Genomic DNA, 20,608 nt, shown 5'->3' on the forward strand with positions numbered 1-20,608 from the left:
ACATTTTGGATGACATGGTGGTGAGTAAATTATCTGGATTTTTTTTTAAGAAAATTGATTAATCCTTTATTACAAATTGCAATTAATTGCTTTTATCAATGTCTGAATTATATTTTTAGGGACTTTTTATACAAGGACTTTTAAAAGAACTGTAGAAGTCAATTTATTGTTTCGTTTATTTTCATATCATTGAACATGAACTTGCGTCATATATCAGAATTCACAGCAGACTAGCGTCATACGCTGTGGACTTTCACCATTTATGCTACTAATGGGAAGCCCAATGCCATGACACAATCTGATTGGTCATTGCCTATCGCATCGCTGTGTTTTGTCGCACATATCGCCTTGTCTGTCTAAACAGCCAGTTGTCGATTTTCCGGCCGACAGGCACCAGCCATCCATTGTTACTCCGTGTGTCTCTGGTTCTTTCCTCACCTTCGGATTTCACATCAGGTTCACCCCCTCATCCCTAACCTCTCTTGTGTGTAACAAATACCTGCATTACCACGATAGAGCTCTATAAGAAGTGCTATCAAGAGGAGAGAGAAAAAAACAGGCTTTATTTTTCAGCCCCCACCAGATAAGAAATCACTCATGACAGGACAAGGGGAAGAGAAGAGCAATAAAATGCAGAGCACGTGGAGGAAGACAGCAGGTACTTAAAGTGCCGTCGAAACCATAGAGTCTATCTGTTCTGCTCTATAGCTTGCAGATCGCAGCGCTGTAGAGGGCCTATGGTTTTGATTTCGCTTAAAAGGAACCATTTAGGTCTTTAAGAATCATGCACTTCATCATTTTTGCATAGAATTAATAAGATTCATGAATTGGACCAATGAAATGGCTCTTAAAACACTTCCATTAATTTTCTTTAGTATATGCCATTAATTCTCTTTAGTCAGCATGTGCCTTAGCACTCTCGATTTAGACGCAGTAGCACAACGGCGTTACCCGAACGTCTGTACTTGTCCTTTATTTCTCCTCGACTAACAGCCTGCTGTTTATTCAAATGTGAAGATTTGCTTTATACTCGCCTGATAGTTATGTGCATATTTTAAAGCTGAAGTGTGCAATATTTTTCAATGTTAAAATACTTTATCCTTTAATACGTGGAAACGCTATAAGTAAGCCATTTGTACAATGATTTCCATAAAATAGTCTGTGGCGTTTAATATCACCAATAGGGTGGGTTTGGGGCACGGCTGTTGTATTATTTCTGTTTTTTTTTTGTTGTATGGAAATGGCTTGCTTTTGAATGTGTGATAAGAATGTGAGCTATCGGTTCATGAACACCCAAAACTGAAGCATTGATCCTATTTTATTTACTTAGCAGTCGATCTATGTTTCATTAATTCACTTTCATTCGGCACCACTCTATTAAATGTGCCTTTACTGTTCACAGTTTGCATGTCGAGTTAAACAGTTTCTAAGCAAGATAAATGATGAGGACGACGTGAAGATGATGGGTATGAAAATGCTGAAGGCGTCTTCAGTGATGAGGCCAGACAGGGTTATAACTCTTGCCTGTTTTCCTGTCGTGTTTTTGGCTCAGGCAGCTGGCAGGTGTCATACGCAGAAAGGTAAAGCAGCTTTCTGGTCCTGAGAACAGCCAGCGCCTGCCATGTGCGATACCGCTGCGGTTTTGTACTGTGGTCTTAATGCGTGTGGGCATCAGACCCTGTCAGACATGGGAAGATGGAAAAAATCGTTTTCAATGAGAATTAAGATATGCTAATGATACGGTAGCGTTTATGTTTAAAGGCTTTGGATAAACCACATCTATATTCCCACATTAAGTCTTTATGCTTCCGTGCCCTAAGTCCTTGAAGGGCTTTGATTGCAGTAATATTTATTTAAGTGTGTGTAAAGCAGAGCTATGCTGTCAAGGATGCTTGTGTTTGCAGGTGTAGTATGTACTTATGTATAAAGAGGAGGGGTTGCATAGAAAATATGAGGTTTGGTATTGGTTAGAAAAGCTGTAATTTTGCATCTTGCCAGCCTTTTTTTGACTTAGCACCTTCGACAACAGTTTATCTCACTATATAACACACATTTTGTTTAATGGCATGCCATTGGACGATTTTCTTTTCTTGATCTTCCTTAATCTCTCTCTCTGTCCATCCTCCGCTGCTTTTCTCTTTTGTTCCTGCTTTTGTATTTCATGGTCGATCTTTCTCAAATAATTGCCTCTATTCAGTGACTTCTTTTATTCCTTAGATGGCTTGGAAATGATTGTAGGGTTAGGAGGAGAGCGGCATCATGGGATTGATGCAAGGATATGATTCACTCACCAGGCCTGTGCTGTAACAGTGTAGGAAATGAGAGAGCGGAGATGAGGCTACAACATTGCCCCAGGTTTTCTCCATGCCAAAATGATCATTTCAGCCCTCAAATCATTTATCTTCGTAAGACACACTGGGATAAAAAGTTGAATCCCTTGAACTGTAATTTCCTTTTAAGATTTATGACCATACACAGATGAAACACATCCCTGAAATAGCATGTGTTATGACGTGGGTAACGGGTGCTACATACGTTTTTCTTTCCGGCCATCCTGAGATTTTAAGTTTTTAATGAAACTGGGAAATGAATTTAAATTCAAGTGCATTGGGAAAATTGTATTGTCCTCTATATGTCTGAACTTTAGATGAAATGAGGTACTTTTGTATAAGTTACTTTGTCTATATTTTACCCATTAGCCATAGGAAAAATGTGCGTTGCGCATGTGCGTTGACACGATTACTTGTCTGAGGGGAACTTTACTTCCGGTCAATGTTTGTTTAATGGTCTGCCTGAACTCTTGAATAAATACTTCGTCAAAAATAAAAAATGTTTTGGTTTCCTCAAGATGCGGAAAGACGGGGATCATGGATTACCGCTATTTGATGGGAGGTTTGGCTGCCGATCTGTAGTTAAGATTGCATACATTGTATAGTACAAATTTTACACAGTAACGTTAGCTAAGTGTAGTTTTTTGATACGCTTTAGCTATGATTAAACTAAGGTAATCTATGTGTTGATTATTTTGCTTGTTATCAGAAAAAAACTTATCTTAAAGGACTCTGTTGTTTTTGATTCGGAGCAGAATTTACTGGAAGTTACGCGTCTTTCACCAAAGCCATTTGTTTATTTTGTTACTGCTAAAACCATCTATAGACAAACAATTTAAATTAGTTTAAATTGTCCAAATCTCTATATTTAACCTAACTATGCATTGAAACCAGTGTTGTAGTCTAGTAGTCCAACTCGAGTCCAAATCAATAAAGTGTCAAGTCCGAATCAAGACTCAGCATAAGTTTGTCCATATTGGACGCCACCAACAACCCAGCATTGTTTAGGGTGTTGTTATACCTTAGCACTGGTTATACATTCTCAGAAACAAAGATACAACAGCTATTACTGTGGTGGTACCCTTTCAAAAAGTAAACTCTTATGCTGTGTTCACACCAGCCACGGTAGAGGCATCAAATTTTCAATGTTAAGTCAATGTGAAGACACGATGACGCGTGTCTGGAGGGCTTGCGTAACGAATGAGGCGTTTAGCGCAGCACGGTAGACACGATTCTGCCTCATTCGCGCATCTAGCTTGAATTGAGCGTTGCCGCAGAAAACGTGCAAATTGAAAAAATGTGAACTGCTCCTTCTATGACGCGAATTTCAGCATGAATGTCTCAATGCCTAGAATTTCATGGGCGGCTTTCACACATGAATGAAGCGAGTAAACTCAAAATGTTCGGTAGACGCGAATTTGACGCCTCAGACACGACTGGTGTGAACCCACAGTTAGGCCGCATTTACACTGCCTGTTTGAAGTGACTTAATTTTTCCCCCTCAAGTAGCACAGATTAGATATGACCTACAGCATGTAAGCAGGAAAAAAATGTATGAAATCCGATATTTTTCGATCAGTTTCAGGCCTCCTTCATATGTGGAAATAAATACGAATACGAATCCGATACATGCATTCTCATTCACAAAGTAAGCAGTAAGCGAACAGATCCGATATTTCCATCTCAAGACATGTCGTGTGTAGGGATGCAGCGATTAACCGGTTTCACTATTAACCGCGCTTTAAAATGTCACGGTTAAGTAACCGTAAAGCCTTCGCTACACCGCGTGTTTTTGTTTCACGCACGCACAAACCAGATCCACGAACCACCAAGAGGCGCATGCGTCATGATGCATTGTATGACAAAGCTCCGCGTTCAAAAGAATATGTGCGCGTGACGCGTCTCTTGGTTGTTCGTGCATCTGGATTGTGCATTGTATGACAAAGCTCCGCGTTCAAAAGAATATGTGCGCGTGACGCGTCTCTTGGTTGTTCGTGCATCTGGTTTGTGTGTGCGTGTGCGTGGATGTGTGCGAGCGCACCTGCATCTGTACGTGAAAGAGCCACACTCCAATCGGTCTACTCTGTACAGCATTAAAAACCTCCTGCTCGCGGATCAAACCCGGGCGGGGCTCCTGGTGGTCTGACTGCATTTCATTACGTTGAATTATTTTAACACGTTAATGATTAATTAATTAATAGCATTAGTTAACACGTTAATCTTGCCACCCCTAATATTTATATTTGACTTTTGTGTAATATTAAGCTTCACCTGTCAGAATGACTTGCAGTACCTGGTTCAGGATGACCCTGTGTAATTATTCATTTTGAGAGGCTCTTATCATTTTTACTTCATATATTTTACTTCAATACTTCAAACAAACCAAAATAATATAACTTTATTCAGTCCAAATGTAAAGTTACATTTATTCAAAAGATCATTAAAATGAATAGCCTACAGGTTTCAAAGGCACCTATATGGTTTAAGTCAAAGCCAGCCAAGTTATTATTATTATCATTTGTCCAAGAATTGTAGAGAAAATACACAAACTGAAAATACAGAAAAATTTAGCAATTGTTCAAAAATTTATTCATGTGATTTTATTCATAAATGTTGTAAAATAAATGAATCCTTAATAACCGTAATAACCGTACAACCGTGATTATTTATCAGACTATAACCGTACCATCAAAATCTATAATCGCTGCATCCCTAGTCGTGTGTCATTAAAAATGCAACACTGGCAAATGACGTCAACTTAGATGGACACCACCTGCGATCACATGACTCTTCTTAGCAGTGCAATAGAGGAAGTGGCTCCACTTAGTGGAGTAATGTTGAAGTTTTATGTCTTGTTACACTTAACCTCTATAATCTTGTATATTCGTTTTGTTTGTGTCCATTGCATATGGCGATATTTTACTTCCTCTGAGGTTTAAGCTGTTTCGTGTCAGTATGTCTACCTTAAATTGTTTGCCTAGTGTTAAGTGTAAATGCAGATATTGGGTATGAGTCAAATAAATGGGAATTGGGCATACAAATTTGCAGTGTAAATCCAGCCTAAAATGGTAGGTTATTTTCAACCCAGCGTTGGGCCAAAAAGGGACAAACCCAGCTGTTGTGGTAAAATTAACCCAGAGAATGAACAACTCAGCATAGGTTAAATTACAACCCAATGGGTTGGGTTCGTCCCTTTTTGACCCAACGCTGAGTGTACACCTGTGTGCCAATATGTATACTAATTGGTACTAAAAGTATACACATCTGTACCTAAATGGTATATATTAGGACCTTTTTACTTTGAACTGTATATTCTGTTATGCACAGGCTTTGTTCATACAGTTAGTGTTTTTAAGACCAAAGCTACCACTTCCTCTATCCAACAATGCTAAGAGATAGAAATTGCTGCTAAATATGAATGAACGTATTTCAACTGGCTGATGTAAGAGCTTGCTCTCTGATTTCTCCAATTTGCCGGTGAAAGTAGAGATCAGTAATGTGGAGTATGATTGTGAATGACTGGTCTCATGCATGGAGAAATTGATTTGCAGGTATTAAATCTTAATCAGAGCAGTAGAGAGGAAACCATGAATAAATAAAATGCTGGAGGCTTACTGTGGCTGCAGGCAGTGACCTTTCCATTTATCTACAGCATGTCAAGGTCTCTCTATTCCAGTCCCGCTCGCCTTACCGTTACCGACTTCCTCCATGCCGGCACAAATCTACCCCCATTAAACCTTTGCTAACGTTTTAGAATGTAATTTCAATTCTCCAAACACCCTCTCGTTCGCTCATATGCGCACATGCTGATGTGTCTTTTTTTCGATGAGAAATCTGCATTATGGCTGCAGTGAGTAATGCACAGGGCGACGGTAACGTATTCAATTTCACAGCTCTAATGGCACCGCTTTGATAATGAGCCGCTTTGAGGAATGCGCTGGTGATGGTTTGCTTATTTTGGATGTGAGTGCGTGTGAAATCCAGAGAGACGGTCTAACTCTTATCATTGAGCTGTGATCAGAGGGTCTGTGTTACATGAAATGACATGATGAGAGACCAGAGGAAACGCTCATTTGTTCATAAATCATACGTCTTTATGAATGATACTGTATGCCGGGCTACAGCTCTGCAGCGAGGCCTGAGGGGTGACTCACTGGTTTCGTGTCCACTCAATTTAGGCTCTTATTAAATTGGCTTTGTCTCATGAAGTCAAATCCATTAGGCGCGGTTAGCGCAAGGGCCGGCGCATCCGATCTTTAGACGTCACTTGGCTTGAATGGTGTGTCTGCATACAGGTTAGCGTTTAGCGGTAACTAACCGTTCCAGGAACGAATGTGCTGGGTTACTGTGCATTTAATCTGGAATTTTAACATCACATGTCACAAAATGTATTTGGCACTGCATGAATACAGTAATATTAGTATTTTTAATTCTCTTTTTTTTTATTAAATTTGTACATTTTTTGCTAGAATATGACTCATTCGTAAACATCACGGTTTAAAATAGGGGTGTAAATCGGACAGTTCGTTATGGTTCGATAAAAACTCGATTTTCTACGGCAGCAATTGGATTTTTGACGGTACCTCAACTGCTTTTTCGATCCGATTTGATTAATTTATCAATATTTTTATGCGCCTAGTTAAGCAGTTACATTTTTACTTACAAATGCAACCAAAATATATAAAATGATCATTTAATTAAACTATTTGAAAATGGCACAATCTCTGTCCCAACTGGAACATTTACAACAACAAACTAACAAAAATTCACTTTTTTTTAATAAAGCGTATGATGAAGTTTTTCAGTATTTTGTGCCAGAATGTGCAATAGTGACAATCACTGAGGTAGTTTTAGAAAAAAATGTATTAAATAAAAAAGATATTAATATAAAAAATAAAGCTTTTAAACTTAAGCATTTGATCTGTCACACAATATCAGATCAAACAGTCAAACAAGTGCTGTAGTGGTCTCTTTTGAGAGATTTTTCTTTAAAAAAAAAAAACTCAACATGTTCATGAGAGAGGACACTGGGTTTTGCAAGGACAATATTACCTGCAGTGCAAAAAAACAACCTCGTTTTATGTCTCTTTCGCTGTGTTTTTGCTGATACAACCACTTTGTTTCTGCATCGCATTCACAACAAAATATGCGCGCTACACAAAAATGCGCGCTACGTCCTACGTTACGTCAAGGAATGAGGGTGTCAAAATAAAAGTACCTCAAATCGTTTTTTTACGTGTGGGATTGATGCATTGGATCGTTAGAAATTAAATTGATGTATCGATCCATATCAATGTATTGTGCACACCCTAAAATAATGCTGGGTTATATTTGGGTCAAAAAAGGATGAACCCATTCCGTTGGGTTGTAATTTAATCTTTGCTATGTTGTTTCGACCCAATAGCCTGGGTTGTTTTAACCAATTGTTGTGTAAAATCGAAACATTTCCTTAGTTAATTTAACCACAGACGGTTTTGACCAACCGATGGGTTGAAAATAACCCAGCATTTTTTTTTGTGTCTTTGACTATATCCTAAATTCAGTAACAGGGTTGAAAGAAATGGCAAACCGAATACAAAACGAATAGAATATAAACCAGCATAAATAATGTTTTGTTTGATCATCTGACTTTTCTAAATATCATGAAAAAACAACATTTTTTTCTTCCACAGTAATTCACTATAATTCAGTATTAGTGAGCACCTTTACTCCATTCTTTAAAAGCATATTATTAAATCTACCGTGCCTCGACTCAAGAATGTTTCCTTGACAGCAAAAAGAAGGACAGACCTGCATAAATTCACAATGGCCATTTTGCAGTGCAGTCTTGTAAAGCGATTTGCATAAACAGGGCGAGGTGGGAATATAAACAGCGTTGGGTTTTATCACTTCGCCTCCATTGTGCTTGACGTCCCCGCCTGCCCACTCTAAATAGCCAATCTGTCTTCATGGTACCCAGTCAGAGAGATCTCCCTTTTAGTAAAGGAGAACCTCATCCTGTATATGGGTTTGTGATGCTGAGTCACAAGTTCAAGGGTTTGCAGTTTTTGTCAATTAAAAGTATAATGCATCTGCTGCAGGGTCACCATATACTACAGAAACCTCATATATTTTGTGTTTAAATGAATTCTGCACCCAAAATAGAAAATGTTGTCCCTCATTTGACCCCACAGTTAGAAATCAATACCGGCGCCTGTGGTGCAGGTTGGATGTCAGTGACATCAAAAGTCATTTGTTCTCATGTCTGAAGGTCATCTGATCTCAGAACTGCTGACAATATTTTCAATTTTGGGTGATGGTAAATTTCTCATTTTAATTCTGATCTCTGTTTTCTCCTCTTGCTTCCTCCAATACTCTTTCCTACCTTTCCCTTCTTATTTTTCTGTTATTATCCTCTCTCACATCGCTCTGTCATTCACAACTTCTTCAAACCCACCCTACATGGTCATTTCCTCTCCAATCTCCTCCTCTCCCGATTGCCGGTGTAGGTCTCTTTCTGGACGCATCGTAGGTGGAGTGTGGTGGTTTTTCACCCTGATCATCATCTCCTCCTACACAGCCAACCTGGCTGCTTTCCTCACTGTGGAGAGGATGGTGTCACCCATCGAGAGCGCAGAGGATCTTGCCAAGCAGACAGACATAGCGTATGGTACTCTAGACTCGGGCTCCACCAAAGAGTTCTTCAGGGTGAGTGGGTGAGGTTAATGGAGGGAGGAAGTGTGATGGAGCCTTTGCTACATTTCTTTGCTAGATCTGTATCTGTTTTGAGCATTGCACTTTTCCCTGTTTATAATAATACCATTGCATCTTGCTTAAATCTGTAGTTTTCGACTATATAAACAAATAACCACCTGATTAGGTGTATGCTAGCATAGATGCCCGTAAAGCCAAAATAAAATGCACCAGAATTCTTTCAAAGAAGTCTTCACCAATAAACTACACTGTAATTCATTGACTAACAAAGCTGCCTTTGCGCACTTCACTGGAATTCTCTACCAACTTTCAGAGGTCAAAGATCGCCGTCTACGAGAAAATGTGGAGCTACATGAAGTCAGCAGAGCCCACGGTGTTCACCAAAACCACAGCGGAGGGCGTGGCACGGGTGCGAAAGTCTAAAGGGAAGTACGCCTTCCTGCTGGAGTCCACCATGAACGAGTACACGGAACAGCGCAAACCCTGCGACACCATGAAAGTGGGCGGCAACCTGGACTCCAAAGGCTACGGGGTGGCCACGCCCAAGGGCTCACAGTTAAGGTGGGTGGAGTAGTATAACAATATCTCGTGTGTTGTTATGGTATTCCACCTTCCCTGGCGTGCCTATTTCTATTTCTTCTCTTTTTTTAATTTCGCTTCTGTCACATTCATGTTCTTGTATGCATTGTGCTACTTCTTCGTTTTCTTATGTAGCTTCAAGCAGGTAATTGCATGCCGCTGAATTTTGGAGATGAAAACTGGACGAAGAGCGTGAATTTTGTTGAACAAACAAGCCTGTGAAAATCTACCTGGTCTGACACATCCTGTCTCTCTTTAAGACGTACACATATTAATAGGAACTTATCAATATGTATAATGCACCATACAAAGCAAGGCTTTTCTAAAAATTGAGAAGGGTCGCTTATAGATGATGGTAGCACCCAAAAAGAGCCGTTTCGTTGTGGAGTTACCACTGGTTTGTCTTAAGCTTCTCCAGATAGTGTGGGGAAAGCAACCAATGGTTACTAAAGTGATGTCAGATCAGTGCAGAAGACTCACATGGCTTCAGATGTACAGCACTGTCTTCTTTTAATGCACTTCTTTCTCTTCTCCTCCTCAGCTCAGATGTCTCACTACATTCTTTCCTCCTCCTGTTTTTTGTTCTTGTGTTTGTGTCAATGTTGCATTCAGGATAAAATCGCATTTAGGACAAACCTCTCTTAAATCAATTTAGCCTAAAGAAAAACCTATCCTAGTCTCATTTTACCCCCGTTTCACACCACACACGAAAGTGGCGCAGTAGGGTCGCCTCAGCTGCGCGGCAAAAGAGCGTTTGCGCACGTACCTGTTGTGCTTTCACACCGGCTCGGTTGCAGCACTCATGGCACAGCTTACCATCAATACAACCATTTCAAGTTCACATTACTTTATTTTACTTACATTGATGAGCAAAAGCTTTTCTTTGACTGTCAGTGTTGTTATGCAACTGTGACCGGTTTAATCCACATTATTTTCATGCTTTTCTGGTTTGTGTAATGAATTAAGAAAGAAAAGGATATAAAAAGCCCATGGCACATTATCCAAACTGTTTCTCTGAAGTTTTCAATAAAACATGGGGTTTCATCAGTGATTGACAGTCCAATGTTTTAGCATTCCCCTTTGACATATACACTTACCTAAAGGATTATTAGGAACACCAAACTAATACTGTGTTTGACCCCCTTTTGCTTTCAGAACCGCCTTACTTTTACATGGCATTGATATAACAAGGTGCCGAAAGCATTCTTTAGAAATGTTGACCCATATTGATAGGATAGCATCTTGCAGTTGATGGAGATTTGTGGAATGCACATCCAGGGCACGAAGTTCCCGTTCCCCCACATCCCAAAGATGCTCTATTGGGTTGAGATCTGGTGACTGTGGGAGCCATTTTAGTAAAGTGAACTCATTGTCAATTTCAAGAAACCAATTTGAAATGATTCTAGTTTTGTGACATGATGCATTATCCTGCTGGAAGTAGCCATCAGAGGATGGGTACATGGTGGTCATAAAGGGATGGACATGGTCAGAAACAATGCTAAGGTATGACGTGGCATTTAAACGAAGCCCAATTGGTACTTAGGGGGTGAGCTTGTGCAAATTGTAGCCTCTTTTTCCTATTTAAGTGGAGATGAGTGGTACCCGGTGGGGTCTTCTGCTGTTGTAGCCCATCCGCCTCAAGGTTGTGTGTGTTGTGGCTTCACAAATGCTTTGCTGCATACCTCGGTTGTAACGAGTGGTTATTTCAGTCAAAGTTGCTCTTCTATCAGCTTGAATCAGTTGGACCATTCTCCTCTGACGTCTGGCCTCAACAAGGCATTCTTTGTAAACCCTAGAAATGGTTGTGAGTGAAAATCCCAGTAACTGAGCAGATTGTGAAATGCTCAGACCGGCCCGTCTGGCACCAACAACCATGCCACGCTCAAAATTGCTTAAATCACCTTTCTTTCCCATTCTGACATTTAGTTTGGAGTTCAGGAGATTGTCTTGACCAGGACCACACCCCTAAATGCGTTGAAGCAACTGCCATGTGATTGGTTGATTAGATAATTGCATCAATAATGGGAAATTGAACAGGTGTTCCTAATAATCCTTTAGGTGAGTGTACAATATATGCATATAGCAGGTAGATTTGTATCATAGTTCATTTAAATGTTTTTATGATTTGGGCAAAATCAAAAATCGGTCATGGTGACTGTTAAAAACACACTAGACATTACATACATGATTTTATAGTAAAATTGTGACATTATCACGTCAATCCATGAGCATTTAAACCATAAATAATGCACTGTCAATTTAATCGAACACCAGCAACACAGCAAAAACTAGACATGGCGTTGAAACGATCGTGACACTGCTGCTCAAGCATGCTGTACTGTATGAATCCTCTAACTTGTTAACATGGGCGCAGAAGAAAATATGTGCTGCTTACACGTGTGTTTTGAATCCGGCCTTATCTGTATGTGACATTGCTTATAGTTATCCTGTAAACGGGATCCAAAATTAACGTTAACATATAGAAACCATACAGTAAATAATTATTACCAACTAATTGTTTTGCATTTTTAGTAAATGACATGAGATATTTTTAGCTTATTTTGCTTGCGGATTTGTGACACCCAGCCTAATCTTAGGAATAAGTACGTACGTTTTTTCGTATAAATTTCTACATAGTGAATCAAATAAAAAACGAAAGCCTGCCCCTAATGTAACAGAAGCAAAAACAAGTCGTACAAAAATGAGTCCGATTGTACAAATTTGTACAAATTAGCCACCCGTATGAATGTCGAGGTCATTGTGTTACTCATTCTCTAATGAATTTCTAGTAAAGATACACTGTGAATTTGTTTGGTTGCATAACATGAGGAATATTCTCAGATGAGGTTACCATATTTTCCAGACTTTAAGTCGCTCCAGAGTATAAGTCGCATCAGTCAATGATTTAAATAAATCCAAGCAGAAGAACAGACATTTATTCTGGAAAGGCAAGTTATTCAACTTAACAATAGCACAGAACCGCAGCCTGAATAGGTGTCTGTACATGTTAAAGTAACATAAACAGTTATTTACACGATACACAATAGCATACAGAACATACCTGAGAGGCTCAATAGGCTAAATTAACACGAAAAGCCAAATCAAGTTCAAAAAGGTCCCGAATCCATTTAATTACATAAATACAGGAGCAGCATAGAGCGGACTCTCACAGCTGTAGACGGAAATGTTTTTTCTTGGTTCATATGAAATAAATTAAGTTCCAAGACCCACCAAACTATGAAAAAATTGCGAAAATGCGGTAATTTCGACTCATTTAATAAAGTTACATTTGTTAGAAGATGCTTGAATTGTTTTCTTAAGCAGATGTAAGGTTACATAAAGTGAACTGTTAGTAAAGTCTTGATTTATTTCACATGTAGCTCACCAGCTCAAATTCTTACTCCCCGTTGGTGCTTGCCGATTGTTAAATTTGGATCTTGCCTATAAGCTTTTTCATGTATAAAATTACAAATGGCTGCCTGGTGTTTATTAGCAGAACTGCGTTGCCAGCTCCCTTATGTTGAGCCGGGGGGTGGGAGTGCAGGGGTCTGGGGAATAGGATCAAACTCATTCAGCACTTTCCAAAGCTTAAACCCTCGGCGCTCATTTAAACCGTCTGTAAGCAGCATATAGGCAAGTAACAGGCATTCAATATTGTGAGGTCCCTTTGCGCATCTCACAGCAATATTGAGTGCATAGTAAAGCGTTAGATGACGGGAAATAAGGAAAGGTGGGGGTGAGCTTTAAAGCGCGGGGAGTTATTGATTTTTCCATTCCCCCATCTGGAGGTGTGTGGCATGAGTAAGAACGAATAAGGCTGGTGTGAACGAACACTAAAAAACAGGAAAAGAGAGGTTTGTCCACCGTGCCTTAAGTGTTTTATAAAGGGAAGTGGGGTCGTTGACTAATCTGTAGAGCTTTAATCCACCCATTTCTGTCTTTATTTACCCTGATTGGATTCTGCTCAGCTATGACAAACTGCTGCTACTGACAAACTATGTTTTATCGTTTCAAGAAGTGCCGTTAACCTGGCAGTTTTAAAACTGAATGAGCAAGGCCTGTTGGACAAATTGAAAAACAAGTGGTGGTACGACAAAGGAGAATGTGGCAGCGGAGGAGGTGGTGAGAAGGTTAGCCACTATGTCAACCAACGCGGGTAACCAGTTTCCTCTGTAACGGGGGCATCTGCCGGGGCGCCGCCACATACCTGACCTTCATTCTGACATTATTTAGCCTGAAGGGAGAGAGAGGAACGCAATTACTGTCAGAGCACAAATATTCGCTGTGAATACCGGGCACAGATTCCCTCTTTGATCTTCTAGCATTTACTGTGTTTAGCGTCGAACCGTGCGAACTGCTTTAGAAGTCATTTCATATTTCTGAATCAATTTTTCTCCTACTAAGGCAAAATTACTGCTTGTTTTATTATAACATCATTTGTAGTAATGCTTTTGGCAGATGCTCATAATATTGCATTTAAGGCTTACATTTCGTCAGTCCGTGCAATCCCTGAAAATCAAACCCTGTTACCTTGGGATTGCTAGCTTCATGCTCAATTACAGTGTTATGAAAATTCCTCATAAAATGAGAAATGTATTCATGAGGGTATTTATTTGAGTTAAACGGTGCTGCAGTGTTGCATAATGCATTAAACACACAAAGCAAAGTATTTATTATTATATATATACATAGGGATACAATGAGGTTGACGCTCACGGCATACGCCAATAATTGTGGTTTAACAGTAATTGCTTCCAGTGTTTAATTCAAGAAATGCCGTGGCAGTATGTACCCGTTACCAAAAGCGATGGAGCAGGGTCCCATCCAACCCCATGTCTGCGGCTCCGGTCCAGGGCCCTAAACGTTCCTCTTTTAAACGGAGGAAAGAGACATGTTTAACGATGGGACCTTCGGCTCGGTCACTTTGCCAGTGCAACTGCTGTGTCAGCTGTTATGAGTGAATAACATAAAATAACATGTCCTATGATGTTATTTATGTTATTTGTGTTACATCCTCTGCGCGGTTGAAGAACCCCAGTAAACCTTGCCGTTTTGAAACTGAGTGAATCAGGCATCTTAGACAAGCTGAAAAACAAATGGTGGTACGATAAGGGCGAGTGTGGACCCAAGGACTCGGGAAGTAAGGTCAGTCTCCACAAGTCTGGGACCATCACTGTTGTCTAATACTCACGCAGGCATGGTGTCAGGCTATGTGTCAGTGAGAGAGGAAGAAAGCAAGCAATATAAGTTGCATGCATGCTCATCTTTAGGGAGAAAGAGAGGTTTGTGATTTTTTTTTTTTTACCGTAGTTTAAGCATGACCTGCTTTTCTTCATTACATCTTCATGTTTATTAATAGTTGTAGGCCCTTAAACCCATTACCCCGAGAGGAATGGAAGTGACTAAGCTTGAAAGTTTTTCAAGTTTACATAGCCGAGCGTACAGTTGATTTTGCGCATGACAACCCAAGCGGCCTGACTTTTGTGGATCCCTCAGAGAGCTAGAAAAGCCTCAGACGTGGAGATAAGTGAGAAACATAGTGAGAAGTTAAATCCTGTGTCTGATCCCTTTAAGAGACCTCGCAGTGTGTAATAATAACACTTGCGATGATAACAGGAACTAGAAATCCATTTACAGCATCTACAGTCATTAAATGCTAATTGTCACCCCTAAATTGCTGTCAAAGCATTGATGCCTGTCTAGTAAAAATATCCAAAAGGTCAGCAAGACTTAGCATCAAAGCCAATTGCGAAGACATCTATGTAAACTCTCTATATTTTTGTATATGTGTGTGTGTGTGTGTGTAGTCGAATGCTGGTAGTGAGTAGATCCGTAGAATAGCAATGTGTGCGTGTTTGTGTCCCATCGCCGCTCCCGTCCCGTTAACGTCCTCTCTCTCTCTGTTCCTTCCTCCCGCATTCAGGACAAGAGCTCGCAGGCTCTAAGCCTCAGTAATGTGGCTGGGGTCTTCTACATTCTGGTCGGTGGCCTGGGCCTGGCCATGCTGGTGGCCCTCATCGAGTTCTGCTACAAGTCCCGAAACGAGGCCAAGAGAATGAAGGTGGAAGAGTCTGAACGTCGCCCTTCCTCTCCTCTCCCCAACCCCGCCCCCATCCCCAGTCCCCGCCCCTCACCCGGGCCAAGTCCCACCCACAGCACTCAAAGTTTAGCCACATATAGAGAGGGTTACAACGTCTACGCCACTGAAGGAGTAGAGATGTAGGAGGTCAGATGTACGTAGGTGACCGGGAGCAGTAAGTGGAGCTCCTTATGTTTTCACCGCAGTAGCTTGCCGTGTTGACCGTGTGAGCCCGTGGTAAAGCTTCTTGTGTTTGTGGTGTCCTTGTTCTGTCTCCTCAACGTGTACTCCAAGTGGAGACTTGCATTCACATATGTGTGCATGCCGAAGACTGAGGTAGCCGATTTGCACTCTTATCTTTTTAGAATAGATACGCAAAGTTGCCAGAAACATGGCAAGAGTAATTATAGCGCGATCAAGCAGTGATTTTATTATAGGCATAGCCTTGAAAATCCCCTACTTGTAAATTTTTCCAGTATGGAAGAGTTGAAGCACTACGTCAGATGCATCCGATACACTTCATCGCAACTGTGTTTTTTTATATGTGCTTGCTAATAATGTGTGCTCATTCAAATAATAATGTTTTTTTTGTCAGTCTTTTAAAAATATTATCTGCTGACACTTTTTTCTGCCCTGTCTCTTCTCCGAACGCAGCTCACCTTCACCGAAGCCATGCGGAATAAGGCGCGCCTGTCTATTACAGGGAGCGTGGGTGAGAATGGGCGTGTCCTGACACCCGACTGCCCGAAGGCGGTCCATTCTGGCCCCTCCCTGCGACAGACCTCCGGACTGGCTCTGGTGTCGTCTGACTTACCGTGAAAACCAAAAACGTTCAAGTGCCTTAAACACCACAAAAACCGCAAACATCAGAAAACCAACCCTACAGCAATGACGCCACCACGCTGAGCAATCGTGAAGGAAAATCACCGATTCGAAAGATGGAACGGAAACGAGGGCAGCTTCGCACATTGGAGTCCCTGGGGTGCCACCACAAGATATGATATATAGAGGATGGTTACCACAGACAGTGAGACTTCTGTGTTTTTTGTAATTTACTCTCTGCCTTTGTGGATGAAGCAGATGAACGGGAAGACGGGAATCATGACTGAACTGAATCTTGTTGGACGTTTTGGCAAATCTGCTTGTTCTAACACTCTGCCATAAACCGTGAAACACTGGTTAAAATACACCTAACGTCTATAGTTAAAATGGGCATTTATTTGCCCAGGTACAGTATTAACAACAAACGTAAAGCTTAAACTGTGAAGAAGAGTTAATATATATTCTATAAAATCGTACCTAAATAAATTATTTACATCGTTTTGTAAATAGGAGACTGTACAACTCGCTTGCTTTTTAAAGATTTGTAAATAGCCAATTCTGTAGTGTTATTCACTTTTTAATCCATCTTTAGAAAAGGATTCATCGCAATAATGATTAGACAAAAAATGATAACACAAAAATGATTTGATATATGTAGATGTATACCTCTTTGGACTTAATAACATGGGCATGTTATCAGTGCCAGTGACCTATGCGCTCATGATTTTCGGGAATGTGTCGCACACCCCTAGCGCCCATATCCAAGCCATGCCCTGCATATAATCACTGTGCAGTTGTAGACCATGGTACCCTCTAGACTGTTTTATTTTTATTTCCACACAAACAGATTTTATTTTCGATTTATGTGATGGATTATTAAGAAAATATTGAAGAATAGCATATTTAAAATATTTAAATGTTTGTCCATTCATTTTAGAGCAGACGCGTCTGAAATAAATGAAATGAAATAAATTCAAGAGAGCTTTCATCACAGCGCTTTCTTTCAACCTAACTGTGCAAACTACAAAAGAAAAACTGAGAAAAAAAAAGTGTACAGAAATGAACACGGACCACCTCTGAAGACACTGTTTGTATTGTGAGAGCCATGGTCAGAGCTCAGCTCAGGCCTTTTATGAAAACACTGTGTAACCTCATCCAGGCCTTTAGTTTGTTCTCCAGAAACTGTAGCAATGGAGCGAACTCCAGTCACCGAATCTGTCCACACGGGCCTTTACTGGACGGCTAGACGTAAATAAATGGACAATCTCGAAGTATCAGGACACCATAATGGACTGCTGATCAGTCTCTCTCTCTGTTTACTGCCCAATTCTGTTCAACTCACATTTCACCTGATAAAGTGCAATTTATGGTCTCTCTTTCCTTGTTTTGATGAATACACACAGAGTTTCACTAACTCTTGCAATCTGTATCTCTCTCTCTCCTTCTCTCTCTCCTTTTCAATTCTTTCTCTAAAAACAAAAAATCATCTATAGAGATACACATTGACCCCTACGCATTAAAGATCAGTCTGTTTGCAGAGTGGCATTAGTTTTTTCAGAGTCTCTAATGCTGTGATTAAAGTGGTGTCCTAAATGGGTTGATATGATAAAATTGTAAATATTTATTTTGATCTTCATTTTTTAGTAAAATGTTAATGGCCACAATACTGCTTTCGTGTGTCTTTATTTCGCTTTTATAATGGGATTTCAAGTCTCAACTTACAAAGCAGGAGAACAAAACATAACCGACAATCTAAATCAGTGACTAGGCACAAAATCTAATTCAAAGTATCCTGATGAATAGAAGTGAATCACCAGGCTTCCTACGTGATCTGTAGCTGCACTTGATACGGCAGGGACAAGAAAATAAGATCCATTTGAAAAGAGGGGGTTATGACAAGGGGTAAACAATTTCTTTTTGGACCAAAGTACTTAATGACAATAAATGGGCCTTGGAGAGGATGGGCACCATTATAGGTACTCTTCAGCCATATCCACTTAGAGTACAATCATTACAAACTCAGTGCATGCAATTGTAACCAAAAATGGCAAAAAGATACTAAAATAGGGTTAATTTACCTTAACAGCTGCCTAAACTTTAGCTTGAAAGTGATTAAGTCATAAAAGTTATAAAGTCACAGGCAGAAGACCACAAAGCATGCACTGAAATTTTTCTCTAACTATAAGGGCACAGTAAAGCATGAAGGGAATGCAAAAAATCTGGCAGAAAAACAGCAGTGCTGAACACCAAGATGTTGTACATGTGTTACAACACAGACAACAACACTAATGACCTTCAGGAGTTTGTCATTCAGAAGTGTGACTCCAAATGTGCTAATACTCATCTAGCATAAGTCTAAATTTCATAATCTTTTAATAAAAATCTTTTGTGTTTTTCTAGATTGTGTCACAGAAGCAGTTATTATAATTTGTTTCAGTAATATTAGTATAATCTCCATTTTTTTTCTTACTCCACTACTGTAAACAGGCCACATTATTTTATGTGATACCTCGGACAAATTCAGCTGACCTTCTCAGAAACTTCACATCACAACATTGATATGCCAGCCGTTGATATTGATATGTCAACCACCATTTAAAGCTTCAAGGTCACGGAGGCTTTGAAGCTGTAAGGAAAGCTCACTGTAAATATGGTGCGTGCTGGAAATCAAACCCTTTATGATGTCGTGCTGTGATAATGTTTATGTCTATGGTTCACGCTCACCTTGAAATAAGACAGTCACTACATTTTAACAGCTTTTCCAGAACATTTATTTAAGACTTTTCACTTAAAATATACCTTTTTACTGATATAGTAATTTTTATTAACAACTTATTAGTATTTTACTAAAAAAATATTTTAGGTTTTAGTCATGTAATATTATACATGAACAATACATACTCCATACAACAGCTATAGCTGTCACGGTTATGTAATTTATCTGATGGTTGATTTGTCTGCTAAATTTTGACGGTTATTATGATTAATTGCCTGTTTAAGGGCTTTGACAATTATAACAATTGACTGTTTTTTGCTTTCACATTTAATTCTCATACATTTTGGGTTTGTTCATGAAATAATGTTCACACATTGTTGTGATTATTTAAATCAAATATTTTGTAAGGTTTATCTGGAAGTAAATATTTATACACATATTTAAAAGTAGTGGTGCACCGATATATTGGCCGATGATGCTTGCTTGCTATGCTTCTCAATGAATTACGATAAAATGCCGCTACATCCAAAAGCCAGGGGGCGCTCTCGTGCAGAAACTATATATGTGCTGCAGACGAAGAACCATACACACACAGCTATGACATGCAGCTCCAGGAAATGGCTTAATGATATATTTATATTGCTGTTCTACAAACCTTTTCAGGTATTTCATGATAATAAAGAATATGTATAATGATTATGTTTGACGAGTGGTGCTTTTTCAAATGCAACTCAAACTAACAGTGATTTCAGATCGATAAGGACTACTGATCAAAAGCCGTAGTACATGATGAAATAGCTGTGAATATTATCGGCTGTGCGATTCAGAATAGTTATCGGCCACGTATTATTAGTGTATATCGGCATTTATCACTGCACCCCTATTTAAAAGTAATCTGATACTGTTTTGTTTATGCAGGCGCTGCAGCTCCCCCTCGTGTTTTTTAGAGAGATGTGCAATCATTGCGTTGATCGGAAATCATCGCGATGAGGTCAAACAAAGTCACAGCTCTAACTACAGCACAATTCTGAAGGGTCTGGTATGTCATTCTGTACAAGCAAAAGCTATATTTTTGAATAGCATACCAACATACTATTATTACTGTACTGCAGTATATATATAACATGTATACTGTGCACAGTATGTGAATTATCTGTATTATATTTGCAAAAATGTGCAGTATCTTTCCCAGAACGCAATATACTTGGCATGACCCAGCATTATTTAACACCCTGAGGTTTGTTTTCCCTCATTAGATTGTTTGGATCACATTCAATGTCATGCACCATCTAAAGCAACTTATCTTAAAAATTCAGCTAGAAACATATGTTTGAAACCAAAATCAAGCTGTAACCTTTGCATTAACCCTCCTATTAAAGAGGTAATTTG

General features: G+C 39.6%; 1 protein-coding gene across 6 annotated transcripts in view; it reads left to right on the forward strand.

The window, feature by feature from the left end:
- The window catches only part of gria4b (glutamate receptor, ionotropic, AMPA 4b), an 87,772-nt gene extending 69,613 nt beyond the window's left edge, over nt 1-18,159 (forward strand). The window contains exons 12-16 of one of the 6 annotated variants that reach the window (XM_065286853.1): nt 8,819-9,017; nt 9,337-9,584; nt 13,618-13,732; nt 15,526-15,663; nt 16,336-18,159. In XM_065286853.1, the coding sequence (XP_065142925.1) occupies nt 8,819-9,017; nt 9,337-9,584; nt 13,618-13,732; nt 15,526-15,663; nt 16,336-16,500 (865 nt within the window). In that variant the 3' untranslated portion in view covers nt 16,501-18,159. Of the gene's footprint in view, nt 1-8,818; nt 9,018-9,336; nt 9,585-13,617; nt 13,733-14,632; nt 14,748-15,525; nt 15,857-16,335 lie in introns of those variants that run through there. The other 5 variants (XM_065286854.1, XM_065286855.1, XM_065286858.1 and 2 more) reach the window with 5 other exon arrangements.
- The last annotated feature ends 2,449 nt before the right edge of the window (nt 18,160-20,608 follow it).

This window comes from Paramisgurnus dabryanus, chromosome 18 (genome assembly GCF_030506205.2).
Source record: "Paramisgurnus dabryanus chromosome 18, PD_genome_1.1, whole genome shotgun sequence".
NCBI classification, from domain to species: domain Eukaryota; kingdom Metazoa; phylum Chordata; class Actinopteri; order Cypriniformes; family Cobitidae; genus Paramisgurnus; species Paramisgurnus dabryanus.